Raw genomic sequence first — 16,638 nt, 5'->3', positions numbered from 1 at the left:
CAAATCAATTTAGAAGTAAATCAAGATTCCCTTTTATTATGGAAATTAAAAACATTTTGTACAGATGTTCTCTGCAAGGTCTCCAGGTCACTCTTGCGTGGATTCCGGGTCATTCTGGGATCCAGGGCAATGAGTCAGCTGACCATTTAGCTAAAGAAGCCACATCGTGTGGCTCAATGAGTCACCACAAACTATACATTCATGACCTGGTGTCCTTGGCTAAGGAACATCTTTTGTCTAGTTGGAAATCTGTGTGGTCCGAGACTTCTATTAGCAAAGGAAAATACTATGCAGACATACAAGAATCCATACCAGTGAGGCCATGGTTTTTTAGGTTCCCTGATGCAAATAAGCAGACCACGTCGACGATCTGTCGACTACGATTAGGCCATGCGTGCACTCCAACTTTCTTAGCGAAAATCAGGGTTAAGGATAGCTCGCTATGTGAATGCGGATTAGACGAAGGAACGGTGGACCATATATTTTTCTCTTGCCCGAACAGAACTTCTTCCTTAATTGATGTCCTCCCCAATTATATCCCTCGCCCCACTAACTTTAAGACCCTCTTAACCCACGTACATACCCCGTTTGTAAATATTTTATGTGATTATATTAACAAAAATAATATTAGATTATAAGTTGTTTGTCCCATAACCTACTAACAATACTATGTATATTATTGTGTTCGTCCTTTTTAGGTAAATCAACGTTTGTAGATAATTCTAGAGTTCGTAACACTTGTATGCTCACGAGACTTATCCATAAGTAGAGTGTTGCCAGTCTCTTTAATACAAGAATAAAACTATAATCACTCGACACTGGCCCAATCCGCTGAGGGAGAGCCATAATCAAGAAACTGAACTGAACTGAAAGAAAAAATGTTTCTACTATAAGTGACAATAGAGGGCGCCATTAGTTGAAGTTTCTGAGAATATGTATCAGAACGGGAAAGTTGTAAATAGTAATTTAGTAAAATTTGGACAAAACGTGTTGAGAAATTTCTGAGATAAATAAAAAGTGATTTATTTTACATAAAGTGATGATTTAAAGTGATGCAAAAACATGAACTGAGTGCCTTATAAAACAAAAATCCATCATCGCATTCTATAACTCAACGCCATTTTGAGGCGAAATTTTGTATTGTAAGTGCCAAGTATTTTGCAATAATTTACATTCTCGCAGTCAGAGGCGTGTTGTTAATAATTATCGACTAAAGTGGACGTGAAACTGTATCGTGTGTTTAATGATCAATTAAAGAGTACATATGTGACAGTGAAGGAGAGTGGATGCAGAGGTGGGTTGCTGCGACGTCTGTCTGGTTCATTTAATTAGATTATAACACTGATGTATTGTGAATGTCAATATTTGATTGTGCCCTGCTTGTGTTTTTGACATTTTCTTAAGGTGGTTGTTAGGGTGCATGGCGTTAGGATGGCGTGGTGAGTGTTATCGGTATCGTTTCCGACGGTTTCAGATAGCGAGTGGCGCGGAGGATGGCCCGGAACGGCGGGAGCGTTCTAATTAACTGACGGACGCCGCCGGCTCACAGCTGGCGCAAGCGGTATGTTTTTTCAGATTCCATCTATCTATTTTACTTAAAATTCGACATAAAAGTTGTTCTCGAACCTCAGCATTACTGCTTGTATCTAATAAGAAATTGAAAATGCAAAATTTTTCACATATCCTAGGACTTTGTTTAAAATAAATTATTTGAATGACTTGTTTTAGTGTTATCTAACACTATTGCTTGAAAACACATGTTAGTTAGAATCATAATCTACTGGAATCAAATTAAATATAGTCATAAATTGTTCCAAAACTGGAAAGTATCAACTAATTGCATTATGTAATCAGAATCAAATATAAAATAATAAAATAAAATAAATAACTTTATTTCAACTATGGATATTGTAATCAGGCCTGTATTATTCAAATTTATGATAAGCTTTTTTTACATAATGTATTCCATCCAATTAAAGCTTTTTCTTTATGATATGATAATGTAAAAAAACTGTACAATCCATTCACTTTTAACTATTATAGTTTGGCTATAATGCATACAAATAATATTTGTACTACTACTGTATAGTATTGTAGCTGTGTATAAAAAAGCTTTAATAGACATGGTATTTATAGCAATAATATATCTCTATTCCTTATATTTCTTATTAGAAATTGTAGAATATGCTGGCTCAGTAATATTAATGATTGATGCTGTCTATATGCTTCCACATAGCTTAAGTACACTTGAAAAAGTTTGGCCACCATTCAACATCAAATACCCTAATACATTGTACACTGTGTGACCAGATCATCAGATTGAAATTTAGGTTTCCCAGTCATCTCCAGTCAAACTCTCGGAGATATCAAGGTTTGTCATGAATGGATTACAGCAAGGAGGACATCATCATCACATACACTGCTGAAATTATTTATAAAGCTTCGAATCTTAACTATGATATTTTTTCAGATAAAAATGCCGCGGCCTGGCAGTCTCAAGGACCCAGACATTGCGGAACTATTTAGTAAACATGATCCGGAGAAGATATTTGAGGACTTGCGCGAAATTGGCCATGGCTCATTTGGCGCAGTCTACTATGCTCGGTGCAATCTCACCAAAGAGATTGTTGCCATCAAGAAAATGTCTTACCTAGGGAAACAGAGCGAGGAGAAATGGCAAGACATATTGAAAGAAATAAAGTAAGTGGTGATAAAGATTTAAAATGTTAATACCATCTGGTTCTGTTTTGTTTGTTTTTTTCAATCCTACTACTAATCTTACTGGCAGTTTGTTGTTAATTTCTATTTGTTACAAATTGATGGAATTTTGATCAATAGATATTGTTACATAGGCTTATGAGTACACAATGTAGGGTATATATCAAATAATATTAACCATTGGTTTCTGAGTCCAAATTTTCTGTATAAAACATATCCTCATCCCTGTCATTATCTACTGATCTATGATAACAATATTTTTTAAATGGAGATTTTGGTCTCAGAAACCCAAGGTAAGACCATCCAATGTTGTAGAACTTTGTTCCTTGCTATACAAATTATATTTATGCAGATAAATTTCAAGGAATATAATTATGTGTGTTAATAAAAGTAGTTGAGATATACAAATAATAGTTATTTTCTATGATAGATAGATAGATTAGATTCTATGATATCTTAGAATTTTTAACAATAAACAATTTAAATACTTTAAAATGTTTTACCACGCATTGTTGAAATTGCACAAAGAAAAATGTTATTGATTTTACTTAGTAAGTGATCACTATAATACAAAAGTCTGCAACATACAATAAATTTGTAAATAACTGATTAGCTGTTGCCTGCGACTCCGTACATGTGGAATATAAAAAAACAAGTAACCTATGTTCGCTTCCATACTATGATCTACATCTATGCCAAATTTCATCAAAATCCGTAGAGCTGTTCTGAAGATACCTTCTAGCAAACATCCATCCATCCATCCATCTAAACATTCGTATTTATAATATTAATTAGAAAGATTAAGGAAATAAGAATATGTATAAAGCAATGGATTTGGTGATTTCACTATTTTGTAGATTTCTTGTCTTATTTGGTCTACTGTAAAATGTGGAAGAGTCGAAAGCTGTACCAGGACTGTGTCGAATAGGTGTTTATTTCATGATAGAAATATGCATATAAAATATTTGACACCGAGTGTTTGTTTATAGATTTCTAAAGCAACTGGAACATCCCAACACAATAGAATACAAGGGCTGCTACAAGCGTGAGCACACAGCATGGCTTGTTATGGAGTATTGCGTTGGCTCTGCCTCCGATATCATTGAGGTAACTAACTACTTTATTAATTACTAGGTCTTGTCCATGAAGAATTAAAAAAACACTGTCATAGTCTATGCTCTATTCTAGACTGTATTCTAGCTCTAAATTTCTTTAAAATCTGTACAGTTATTTTGGAGTTTTGTGGTAACAAAGATATGTCCATCCAACTTACGCATACTAACACTTTTATAATGTTAGATAATATTATGCTAAAATTATAATTAGTGTAGTGAGAAAAGTTTTTTGTGCATTTTGTTTTCTTGTGTATAATGTGTTAGGCCAACAATTTCAGAAAATACCGAATAATTTTGGTTAACAAAGATTCTTATTAGAATAGGATGATTATGCTAGTAATACAATTTTTATTTCTGTTTCTGATTATTCTGAATACCTAATATTATAAAAAAAAACATTGCATATTACAGACTGAGCTGTAATATGGTTATGACGTCATTAATTTCTGGGAAAGATAAGTGATTTATACGATCCACTTGGTGGATCCGCAAAAAGAGTTTTTGACTCATCAAATTTTTATTATTGATAAATTTGCTACACATGAGACTGGAACATAGTTATCTGATTGTTTCACTATTAAGTGATAACTTCTATTGTATTGTTTATCAATGACTTATCTGTTTAACAATTGTTTTAGGCTATGTCATATCAGTTTAAAAATATTTATATATTTGAATGTGGGTTTCCGAGACTAAAATCCTATTTTTTAGCCGACTTCAAAAAGAAAGAGGTTATCAATTCGACTGAATTTTTTTTTTATGTGTGTTATAAAATATATTGTTTTCTCTGTTTTGTCAAAGATAATGAAAAGGATTACGATTTGTGTTATATAGAGATTTTTGTCTCGGATACTAACGGTTAGGTGCCAGTAACTTCATCTTATTTATAATTCACTAGCTGTCGCCCGCGACTCCGTCTGCGAGGAATTAAAAAAACTTAATAAGCGGCCTATAAGTTCTTCCAGACTATGTTCTACATCTGTGCCAAATTTCATCAAGATACGTTGAGCCGTTCCGAAGATACTTTCAAACAAACATCCGTCCATCCATCCAAACATTCGCATTTATAATATTATTAAGATTAACAAATCTACAAGATGTTACGTGATGATCATAAGATTTAGGATCATTGAATAGAAAATTATCAAAAATGACAATCAATTTATTACTCGTTACGTTGATAATAAAAATTAGTATCAACAAGCAAATCGAGATAAAGAGTATGCTGTTTTGTTAGGATTTGATTGCAAAAAAGTGAAAGAAGTATCTTAGTATCGCTCAAAATCAGAACTTGTAATTCCTGCCTACCCTTTGGTTGTAATCGACTTTTTAGTTATATGTATTTTAACTCGACTGATTAGCACAGCGGTTCTTAAACTTTTTCTGGCTACGGAACCCTATTAATAAGGGGAGTATTTGTTGGTATCTTAGATTCTAAATTTTTATTTCTAGACTCGAAAATTGGTAATACTTTTCTCGCATCGCACGTTCAGGTCGCGTCCTTTTTGTAGATTCTTTTCATTAAACCTTTTCTGCTATTTTTGGCTTTAATTTTATTAGACCGCTATATTATTTTATTAATTAGGATCAGTATCTATTTTTATAGACCATTTAGAAAGGCTTCGATCACACTTTGAGTAAAGTCGGATTAACAGATTGACAGGGGAATAATTATTGCGTCTTTGTTGTCTCGCATTAGTCTTGTCGGCCGAGATTCGAACTAATCTAATAAATATCGTCATTATTTTTAAATACTATAATCAGGGTAAGTATAATTATATCAGTAGGAAAGTAAGCTATTACTTATCGGTTTTTTCACGGAATTTGAATTTACAAAGAATGATGATAAATTCTCACATATAACGAAATTGAAGCAATAATTAAGGATAGTCGGTTTTTTTATTTTACAAGATCGTACGACAGACTTGAATTGTTAAAAAGTGTATTATTAAACCCATGAGTCAAGCGATACTGCAGACTTAAAAAACGTCAAAAACAATACACAAGTTTTATCATACTTGATAATCGCTTTACAGAATTATCAGCAGGGGTTTTATTATAAAAAAAAGTTACGATTCAGTTCAGTATCCAACAAAACGTTAACCGTTTCTATACTGATGTTGATCTTTCACACTTCCCTTACCGTAATTGTGAATATCGTAATAGAAGTACAAGAATTATAGTTATCTTGTTTTTTTAAGAATTTTGGTATATTATAATTGCAAATTTGAACTTATATAATAAATGTCAAAAAATTGTTCGTATTTTAATTTGTATCATAAGAAGTTAAGTTTATTAAAAGAAAGGACTGAATTCAGATACGACGGCTGATAGAGTAGTACATCATACTAAGCAGATCCTCTATAAAGAAAAGGAGATGATGGTTTTTTATCATGATAATTCGTAAAAAAACTTGTTTGTTAACATTTACCAAACCCAAATAGATATATTTTTTTTCGTAATAAATTATATCTACGTATCATGTAGACGATCAAGGTATGAATGGGCGAGCATTGACCGTGAGAAATAATTACGTTCATTGAAGTCGTTTTAAGGAAATTCTCTTTGTTACTTCTGCTGTCCCACGCTAGTGAAAGTCGTATATGATTAGTATGATTTCACCGTCTAGCAAACTTCGTATCTATGTATAACCAGATTTTGGTCTATGTTAATATACCCCTAAAGTACATAAACATTCGTCAAATTTTGATGAATACTTCAACTTGTTTGTTAAGGGTTCAAAGTGTTTATTAAGGGTGTAGTCAATATTCAGCCGATGGGACAGCAATATGGCGTTTAGCCGAGATCAAGTATTTGGTTGTGATCGATTAGTTAATGGATGTCGTACTAAACGTTGTCTCCTGTCCTATCTATTATATTTATCGTTTTTGAAATAAAAACGTAAACTTTTCTTTGTCTTTGTTTACAAGGATGAAGATATATATTTGGTAAGTTCATCAAACTGGTTGATATCGAAGACGGCGACCAGTTTTCATTAACAAAAATAATATTGAATGTTGAATTTCAATGTATGTTCAGTTCAGGTCTCTCTGCAGGTCCACAAACGTCCGCTGCGTGAAGAGGAGATAGCTGCTATATGTGAGGGTGTGGTCTGCGGCCTGTCTTACTTGCACAGCCTGGGTAGGATTCATCGGGACATCAAGGCGGGCAATATCTTGCTGACTGAGAATGGAACAGTCAAATTGGCAGACTTTGGCAGCGCTAGTATTAAATGCCCGGCTAACAGCTTCGTGGGAACACCGTACTGGATGGCTCCAGAGGTCATCTTGGCTATGGATGAAGGGCAGTATGATGGAAAGGTTGGTTTATACAGTCACATCTTTTTACTATGCCTAATAAAAAAAACATTTTATCACAGCATAAAGCCCTCAACATCCCAAAAATGAAGATTTATTATATGAATAGTAGTAATTGCTTTTAGATAATTCCAATTGTCAAGTTCACTTTTTTATTGATATTATAAACATTTTAGTGTAACATATAATATGTTTTCAGGTGGACGTGTGGTCTCTGGGCATCACGTGTATAGAGTTGGCGGAGCGCAAGCCGCCTTATTTCAATATGAACGCGATGTCTGCGCTTTACCACATCGCACAGAATGATTCACCAACATTACAAGTAAGTCTAGAACATAACATTTATCAGCTGTCAGGCAATTGCTGGATTATGGCAACAACCTTCATGCTATATTCCATCTATCCTCCCTATTCGTCTTCCTTTGCATCGTAATGCAACCTGCACATATTTGAGAAGAAATTCAAAGATATGTGTGAAGACATCCATCACTCGGCCAGCGTGCTTGACTATGGCCTAGTCACCCCTAACTTAGGGTAGGCTTTGAGTCCCTCGATGGGGACGTCTTGTGAGTTAGCTAATCTATATTGCGTAATCTAGATTCCTTTTATTTTTGTATCGTTAGTTGTTGTTATAAAAATACCATTTTTATATAATTAAGTATAATGTAACAAATATTGCACTAAACAATTTCAGGCGCCGGAATGGACGGATACGTTTCGTTACTTCGTGGAGGCGTGCCTGCAGAAGAACCCCCAGGACCGGCCGTCGTCCACCAAGCTGCTGACTCACCCGTACATCACGCGGCCGCGCTCCCCCAACGTCCTGGTCGACCTTATCCAGCGCACCAAGGCAGCAGTACGAGACCTCGACAATCTCAGCTATAGGAAGATGAAGAAGATACTCATGGTCGATGCTGATAATGAGAGCGCTTTCGGTATGGATTCGATCTATCAGCGCAGAATTAAAAAAACTGAGTAGTGTATCCCAGGCTTTCTTGCAAATTTCATTGAGATCCATTAGTTACATGGTTAATGGTTATAAGTAAAAGTGAAATAAGCCGATGATCTAGGCTAAGTCTAGAGTTGGGGCAGCTACCATTAATACGGTCTTATTCGAAATAGTTTTTATATCTATTTAAAAAAAAAATATTTTGGCGCAAAATATTGTCATTTTCAGGTTATTCTAATCACTTTAATATTTCTCATTTCGGTATTTGTGCTATTTTCGGTCTTCGATTAAATATTACATTGGAAAATTTTTATGTTTAATGTTAACAATTTAATCTAACAATGTTTACGTTTTATAGGCGACAGTGAAGAGACAGCGGAGGAGCGTTCTGGCGGGGACAGCTCCAAGTCGAACTCGGCGACGTCGGAGCACAGCGTGGCCGGCGCCTCCAGCCAGAGCTCCTCCTCCGGCAGCCTGCGCCGCAGACCGCATCCCGTCAACATTGTACCGCACATTGTAATATTATATACAAACTTTATGACGGCTGTGACCCATTGAGGTTGGATAAAAGCTCATGTAAAGGTGCGCTTTGTTGTAATGTGAGGCTCTTTTTATCCCGTCTATATCTAACTCCCAAACTGAAAGGGTAGAAAATGGAAGATGCCTACAATTTGGTCTCTGACACACACATTCATCAGAGGAAACTAGGAAATATTTCCACTTGCACTGGTCGAGTGGGTAATTTTTATGCAATAATATAAGCCGCCATAAAGTTTGGATTGTACGATACTTACTATCATAGTTATTATCCTAAGATTTAACTTACCTCGTAAAATGTATTGTATGTTAATTAAATTTTATCATTACTTTTCCAGCTCAATGCCAACCATCATGGCCAACATCAACAACAGCCCCAGTACCAGCAGTTCAATCACCAACACTCCACACACTCGGCCAGGTATATTGATTTTTTTTGCACATTCCTTATTATTGTACATAGCTCACATTCTTTTATTTTTTTCGTTCGTTTCAAACTCAATTTCTTTTAATTTTTTTATTGAAAACCATTTCAGTCCGAACATCATTTAACTTAAAACTGTTAAAATGTAGTGTCTTTGCATGATTAATAAGTGTTATCGCTTTGTATGTCGCTTTTAACAAATACCATATTCGTGCTTTATAACCAACAACGCTATCATCATACCACTACACTCGCATTAGAGCGCACCCTTCCCTTTCAGAGGCAAACACTGGCTTTACTCATGTTGGTGTTTCGTACGCAGAGAGAGCGAGAGCCCCCTACCGGCGCCGCACGACGACTACGTCAACAGAGATGCGCTGCGTGACTACGCAAATAGAGATTCTCTATGCGACGACTATAGTGAGGACTACGCGAACAGAGAGGCGATCCGGGAGGCCCAACGTGAGAGGGAGAGGGAACGGCAGGCTAACGAGTACAGGGAGTATGTGAATGCTCCCTCCACCTGGCAGCAGGATAGCGGAGATGATAATAGGAACACCCAGCGACGTACTACCAGTAGAGGTGAGATTATTTACATATTGTCACCCTTTTTACTTTTATTCTTGTGTTTAAGTTGGAAACTCATTGTTAAAAGTTTAGTAATCTATTTCTCTTTTTAACAATTCATGAATTAAAAAAGTCTAACTGTACTTTTTTATAGGTGTTAGCAACAATGTGTCTGCAGCCATATCTCTGGTGTCGGAGCACGGCGCGAATAACTTCGCCACGATACGAACAACAAGCATTGTCACCAAGCAACAGAAGGAACATAACCATGTATGTTATGTAAATTTATTTTAAACGAGTATATACCGATAATATAGAAATGTAGAATCAGTTTATTTTGTCGTATTAACGTATTTTAATCGTGTGTAGGAGACACACGAGCAGATGTCCGGATACAAGCGCATGCGGCGCGAGCACCAGGCGGCGCTGGTGAAGCTGGAGGAGCGATGCAAGGCGGACGTGGAGGCGCACAAAGCTCAACTCGACCGCGAGTACGACGCCCTGCTGCAGCAGCTCTCGCGAGACCTCGAGCGACTCCAGGTACACATACACACCCGCCACATGTGTACAGTGTACACACTCCCGCCAAGTGTGTAGTACATTTTTGCAAGATTGTGGTCTGATAATATAGTAATGTTCTTGGATGGACTTACAAATGCTATAATAAATATTTTACAATATGTTTTTTATCTTGCGTAACTTGAATTTACATATCTAAAAATGTTACTTGTATTTTGTTTCTTTAATGTTGTTTAAGTGATGTGTACATTTTCAGACGAAGCACGCGCAAGAGTTGGAACGCAAGCAGAAATCGAACACGGCCGCTGAGAAGAAATTGATAAAGGATATAACGTCGCGACAAGAACAAGAGCGCAAGTCGTTCGAGGCTCAACGCAAGCGCGAGTACAAGGCCAACAAGGAGCGCTGGAAAAAGGAGCTCAGTATGGATGACGCAACTCCCAAGCGCCAGAGGGACGCCACGCTACAGTATGTTATGTTTTTTTTTACAGCAAATAATTAAAATCCTTGTATTTCGGTGTATAATAAGTTAAACATTTATTGAGTGCTGGTCATTTCATTGTTTTTGCTAGTTTTTATTTGGAGCAAATTGAATACTTTCAAAATTCTAGTTTTCTGATTAGAAACCATAATATTTTTACTCCGCTTGCAATCTCCATTGTTTGTCATTATTATGGCTATCATTGCCAAGCATACTTTGTACTTGGTCATAATCATCTCCCTGTCCTTGTCCAGCTATGTAATATGTGTTGTGTTGTGTGTCAGGTCACAAAAAGATAATTTGAAGCAAGCCGAGGAAGCGGAGCAGGCGCGGCTGGTGCGATCGCAACGCGAGTACCTCGAACTGGAGTTGCGACGCTTCCGTCGTCGTCGCATGCTCGCCACCCACCACAAGGAGCAAGAGCTGCTTAGAGAGGTACAACACCCAAATCTATTTCTCTTATTAAATGCTATCAGCTCTACCAAACTGTATCTGTTCCTAACTACATCAACGTCACGCATTATTAATATTGGTAAGAATTCCCTTTCAAAATCAACGCCTTTATACTTTAAATAGCTGTCGCCAGCGACTCCGCTCGCGTAATATTTTAAAATGACTTATTAAGTAACCTATGTGGTCTTCCAGACTAAGTTCTACATCTGTGTCAAATTTCATCAAGATCCGTTGAGGCGATCCGGAGATACCTTCAAACATCCATCCATTTAAACATTTGGATTTATAATATAGCATATACATAGCGGCAAATGTAATTTTGTCTGAATTAGTTTTTCGAATGTTTAATATACATGTTTACACTTCAGGAGTTGAACAAGCGTCAGCAGCAGCTGGAGCAGGCACACGCGATGCTGCTGCGTCACCATGAGAAGACGCAGGAACTTGAGTACAGGCAGCAGAAGGGTGTGCATGCACTAAGGTGACCCAGATATATACCGTATAGTCTTTTAAATGGTGATCTAAACTTTGTACTTATAAACAACAATATGTCAGTATGATATGACGGACATTGAACATTTTGTACAAATTGAAAGAGTTATCAGTAGGTTAGGAAATTATAATTTTATAATATGACAAACCTGATAAAATGCTATGGGAAAAAGCTTTTTTTTCTCCGGGGGGGAAATCTGCAAATGATACTCTGCCTTCTGGGGGAAAGGCGGGGTTATGTGAGATTTGACTCACTAAAACCCCCTCGGTGGCCATTCTCAAGTGCAACTGGTAAAGAGTCCCGGGATCTCCAAAGGACTCTGCACAGGGCTTCTGCACAATACTAAGAAATTTTATTCCAAAAATAAATCTCGAACAAGACTAAGTTGTATATAGTGATTGAGCAGTTGACTGATTTTTCAGTATTACGTATAGTACTTACTGTATGGACATTGCAGAGAGGAGCAGCTGGCCAACCAACACGCGACGGAGCTCGCCAACCAGCGCGACTACATGCAGCGGCAGGAGCACGACCTGCGCAAGAAGCACGCGCTGCAGCTCAAGCAGCAGCCCAAGAGTCTTAAGGTACCTACATACACCAAAAAAGCTAACCCCACAAGAAATCTTACTAATATTATAAATGCGAATGTTTGGATGGATGGATGTATGATAGTTTGTTTGAAGGTATCTCCTGAACGGCTTAACAGATATCGATGAAATTTGGCACAGATGTAAAACATAGTCTGGAAGAACACATATGCTACTTATGTTTTTTTAAGTCCACGCGGACAGAGTCACGGGCGACAGCTAGTATTAATTCTAAATTAGACCAGGAAAGGTTTGATTTGCATTGTCAGAGGCAAAAGCTCAATTTTGCTGCCACAATCTTGTTTTCTTTTTAATATTCGTTTAGTAAAAAAAAGTTACTTAAAGCCGGTATTCCTTATCTAGATCTAGTTTGGTCATCAATGTAATAACTGCCGCTGTTCTAAATCTGTATAATTTTTATGAAATCTATAAATTTTTATTTTTAAATATCGATTATGGAAATACGATGTTTGTTGTTTATATTGACATTGTTTTGTTATTCAACAGCAAAAAGAGATGCAGATTCGTAAACAGTTCCGTGAGACGTGCAAGATACAGACGCGTCAGTATAAGGCATTGAAAGCGCAAATATTGCAAATGACCCCTAAAGTAAGTACAATTTTTACTAAAACATTACCATCCCTTTCATTATCTTTGATAAAACATAGAACATAGACAAAAACAAATTTAAATTACAATTTTACGGCAGTGGAATTTTTCAGTTAATTTTGAATAAATTTAAACTATCCATTTTTATTAAAAACTGATGAAAATATATTTTTTTATTTTAATTTAATGTCAATAGAATAACTATGTAATGCATATGTCATTTACTGTGTAGGAGCAACAGAAGGAGGTGATCAAGGCGCTGAAGGACGAGAAGCGGCGTAAACTGGTGAAGCTGGGCGAGCAGTACGACCTCAGCATCACCGACATGCTGCAGAAGCAGACCATCAAACTGGACGAGAGCCAGATGGTGAGTTAACCATCATCATTAGTAGTATTATTTCTTAGTCTTATAACTTTGTATTCTTAGTTTCAAGAGAAATTAATTATTTCACTCTGTATGTTCATTTAGACATAAGCCGGAATTGTATGAACGGTTGGCAGTGGCGTCAGATCAAGACAAAAGTATGGGAAATACATACGTTTGTCTCGCTCTGACGCGACTGCCTAGAGTTGTTCGTACCTTTCTGGCTTGTCTAAATGAGCCCATAATACTAGCGTCGCTGGAGCTTCCTGCATGGAATTAAAAAAACTAAGTAGCCTATAGTAATTTGAAGCTGCAATCTACCTCTGTTCAACCTTCAATATCAAATCGAAACTTGGAATATCAGTAATTCTTTCGCTTTGACAAATTTAATAAAAAGATAGATTGTAAGCGCCTTTTTTTTGTTAAGAAATTGATATATTCATGTGTGCGTGCGCAGATGGAGTGCCAGCAGAAGAAGATGCAGCTGGAGCATGAGCTGGACATGCTCACAGCGTACCAGAGCAAGAGCAAGATGCAGGCGGAGGCGCAGCGCAACCGCGAGCGTCGCGAGCTCGAGGAGCGAGTCGCAGTTCGTCGCGCGCTGCTCGAACAGAAGGTAATGTGTTACAAATAACTATGAACTTGTTTATAATCCTATTGACATCCGTGTTATACTCTGAAAAAAAAATCAAAAAAGGAATGTTTTTATACAAGCAGTATGTCAGTAGAACTTTACAGTAATAATGTATTACACGAACTATTTTTGTAACTTCTATGTATTTTTTGAATATTTTTTGTTCAAATATCGAGTTCAAATGATCAAACACGAGCCACGAGCTTATGATTGATTACTCTGCTACTTGCTGGCTTGTGGCTTGTGGCTGGTCGGCTCGAATTGATATAGTACATCTCATTGAGCCCAGAGCTGCCAATTAACTGTTGAGTTCAACGATTCAAGTCCATGTGACTTCAACTTCTGTCCAGAGCTGATTAACACACGACTAATGGAAATATATTGTTGTTTCCAGATGGAGTCGGAATGCGCTCAGTTTATGGCGGAGCGTGCGGAGCGCACTCGGCTGATGCACGAGCGTCATGAACAGGAGCTTGCGCACTTTGACAACGAGAGCGCTCGTCTCGGCTTCAGGTATATTTTTTTTCAGATATATTTGCAGCTCTGAACTTCGCGCGAATCGCTGCGTAGCTTTAGTTAAAGAATGTACAGAATTAGGGGGTAGAGCACTGTCCAGCCCACATTGTGCTATCAAGATATTTGAATAGAGTAATAACTATACACATACACGCAAATATTCCGACCTACCTGACTAAGAATTCTTAAGAAATGTAACTCTTCTTAGCATCGGTAAATTTTCGAAAATAGCAATTTCTTTAATAATTATAAAGTAGTATATACATTTTAAAGCATAATTAATTTTGTACGTTGCAGTGCGATGGCGATCGCGGAAGGCAGCCGAGAGGGGTACGGCGAGGAGGAGCAGTCTCTGTCTGGCTCCATGCTGTCTCTCGCGCACAGCAACTCCTCCGCCAGCTTCCCCGCCGGCTCTCTCTAACACCGCACCCGCAGCCCTCGCCACACAAGCTATGACGTCACCACTCACCACCACAGCGACGAATTGGTGTCTCTTTGTTACAGATCTTAAAGTCATACAATGATTGTGTGTGTTGTCTCTTAGTATTGTATTTCGATTACTCTCACTAAATCTAATTTAAGTTACCTTACTGTTATACTACTGAATATGGTAGTGTGAGATCGGATTAGATGCAAATCTAGATAGAAAAAAGATTTCTTACAATTTTTCGTAGTTTTGTGTCCGAGATTAATTTGAACTTTATAATTTTCATTTGTGTGGATGACGTCTCGTGAGTCGTGGTTAGGGGGCTTATGGTGACAGATGTTGAGACTGTGCGGCCCTCCCAATTACTTTGCTTTATCAAATCTAAATTACTTTAGGCTTTTTTTTATTATATTTTTCGTTGTCTTCCAAAATGTATGCAAAAAATTTACTAAAGTAATTAACCGAAGGGAGAGGACGTTTCCTATACACTAAGTTTAATGCACTCCAATTATCTCTTAAATGAATAAGTGTGTTTGTAGTATTTGAGAGTTTACAAACAGTATAGCTTTATCAATATAATGCTTGATAAGTTTTCTTTGCACACATGATATGTATGTATGTATGTATGGATGACACGTGGTGTTGAGATAATACTTCTAATAGGATTTAAACGGCGCGCAATCCGCAACGTAGACTTGCCCATGTAATTATACAAATTATAGTTTTTATATGAAAGTATAGTGGATTTTTTATACTTTTTGTAACTTTAATCAAGTTTGACAGAAAGTATAAATTAATCGTACATCCAATATCTCGAACTTTTTTTGTGAAACAATTTCTGTAAAATTTTTAAACTTTTATTGTATTTTGTTAAAAGTTGTAAAAATTTTGTTTCAAATTATCCTTACTAATGATAACTTAAGTTTAAAAAAAATAATCACACAGTTTATGACTTGTAAGGTCGACGTTGCGGGTTGCAGTAGACGCTGGTTCAACCTAAAGCATGTAGTAATCTTGATCTATTCTTGTATTATAACGTAGTTTACAGTAAGTCTATTGTAACGTCTCGCGGCGGGGGACAATTATTTTGTCCCGCAGTGTACACAGCAGGGCACTAGTAATGCTATTTTCACACTAGGAGAACTATGAGACAGTACAGTACACTACAGTACTACTATTACCAGTACTCTCAATTTTTGCGGATAAACAATGGCAGTACTGCTATGTGTACTGCACTGTGTTTGTACTGTCCTCGTGTAAAAGTATCTCCAGCGAGGCGATGCCGCCTCCCGCGCGCGTCTCGCCGCACTCACCTACGCTATCGTTTAACATAATTTAGATAGTCAAAATTCTAATATTCATATCATTAGTTTATTTTAGGAACAATTTTATTATAAGTTTGTGTAACCGTCGCCGGCGGAGCGAAGGTGTTTACTGGCCTAGTTGCGTTTGTCTGAATGTTTGTATGTTTAATTTGTAAGGGCGCGACGCACGCGACTCGTGGATCGTCGTCGGCCATCTTTTTTTTTAATAATAAACGACTAACACGCTTTATTAAATTTTACAAGAATCAGGTGCTGTAATATTTTATAACTCGACTGCCTATTATGTTTTGTAAATATAATAAATTATATATGTTAGGTATGAGCGAGGCGCGCGCTGCCGCCTGTATATAACAATGCTATTGTATAATTAATACACAAATAGTTTGTTTGGTGAGGTGCGAGCGCGGTGTTTGCTCCTCTCTTTATTTAGTCTTGTAATACACTATCTATGTTCTACTAGGCTTACCAGTCATGTATGTATAGATGATTGCATATTATTTAATTTAACGCCGATTTTAGTCATAAATATCCAAATTTAGTTAATGCTATTATTAAAAAAAAAGAATAATATTTTTTTTTATTAACCATACTCTTCCTATATCA

General features: G+C 36.8%; 1 protein-coding gene across 1 annotated transcript; it reads left to right on the top strand.

The window, feature by feature from the left end:
• Nucleotides 1-910: 910 nt before the first annotated feature.
• LOC106721609 (serine/threonine-protein kinase Tao) lies at nt 911-15,547 on the top strand. The gene is made up of 21 exons (XM_045683108.1): nt 911-1,294; nt 1,475-1,561; nt 2,471-2,700; nt 3,708-3,825; nt 6,890-7,153; nt 7,350-7,472; nt 7,845-8,085; nt 8,458-8,615; nt 8,975-9,057; nt 9,383-9,642; nt 9,782-9,897; nt 9,997-10,167; nt 10,403-10,614; nt 10,912-11,062; nt 11,449-11,561; nt 12,031-12,157; nt 12,668-12,769; nt 13,002-13,136; nt 13,591-13,749; nt 14,162-14,280; nt 14,581-15,547. Exons 3-21 carry the CDS (start codon nt 2,477-2,479, stop codon nt 14,702-14,704), a joined length of 3,000 nt encoding a protein of 999 aa, XP_045539064.1. The 5' UTR covers nt 911-1,294; nt 1,475-1,561; nt 2,471-2,476; the 3' UTR covers nt 14,705-15,547.
• The last annotated feature ends 1,091 nt before the right edge of the window (nt 15,548-16,638 follow it).

The sequence above is a fragment of the Papilio machaon genome, chromosome 21 (assembly GCF_912999745.1).
Source record: "Papilio machaon chromosome 21, ilPapMach1.1, whole genome shotgun sequence".
NCBI classification, from domain to species: Eukaryota; Metazoa; Arthropoda; class Insecta; order Lepidoptera; family Papilionidae; genus Papilio; species Papilio machaon.
This window is presented reverse-complemented; position numbering and strand designations above follow the sequence as displayed.

Coding starts and splice junctions, on each gene's coding strand:
- LOC106721609 (XM_045683108.1), top strand. CDS start 2,477: ATGCCGCGGCCTGGCAGTCTCAAGGACCCAGACATTGCGGAACTATTT. Junction 8,086..8,457: donor TGATAATGAGAGCGCTTTCG/GTATGGATTCGA, acceptor TACGTTTTATAG/GCGACAGTGAAGAGACAGCG. Junction 13,750..14,161: donor GCGCGCTGCTCGAACAGAAG/GTAATGTGTTAC, acceptor TGTTGTTTCCAG/ATGGAGTCGGAATGCGCTCA.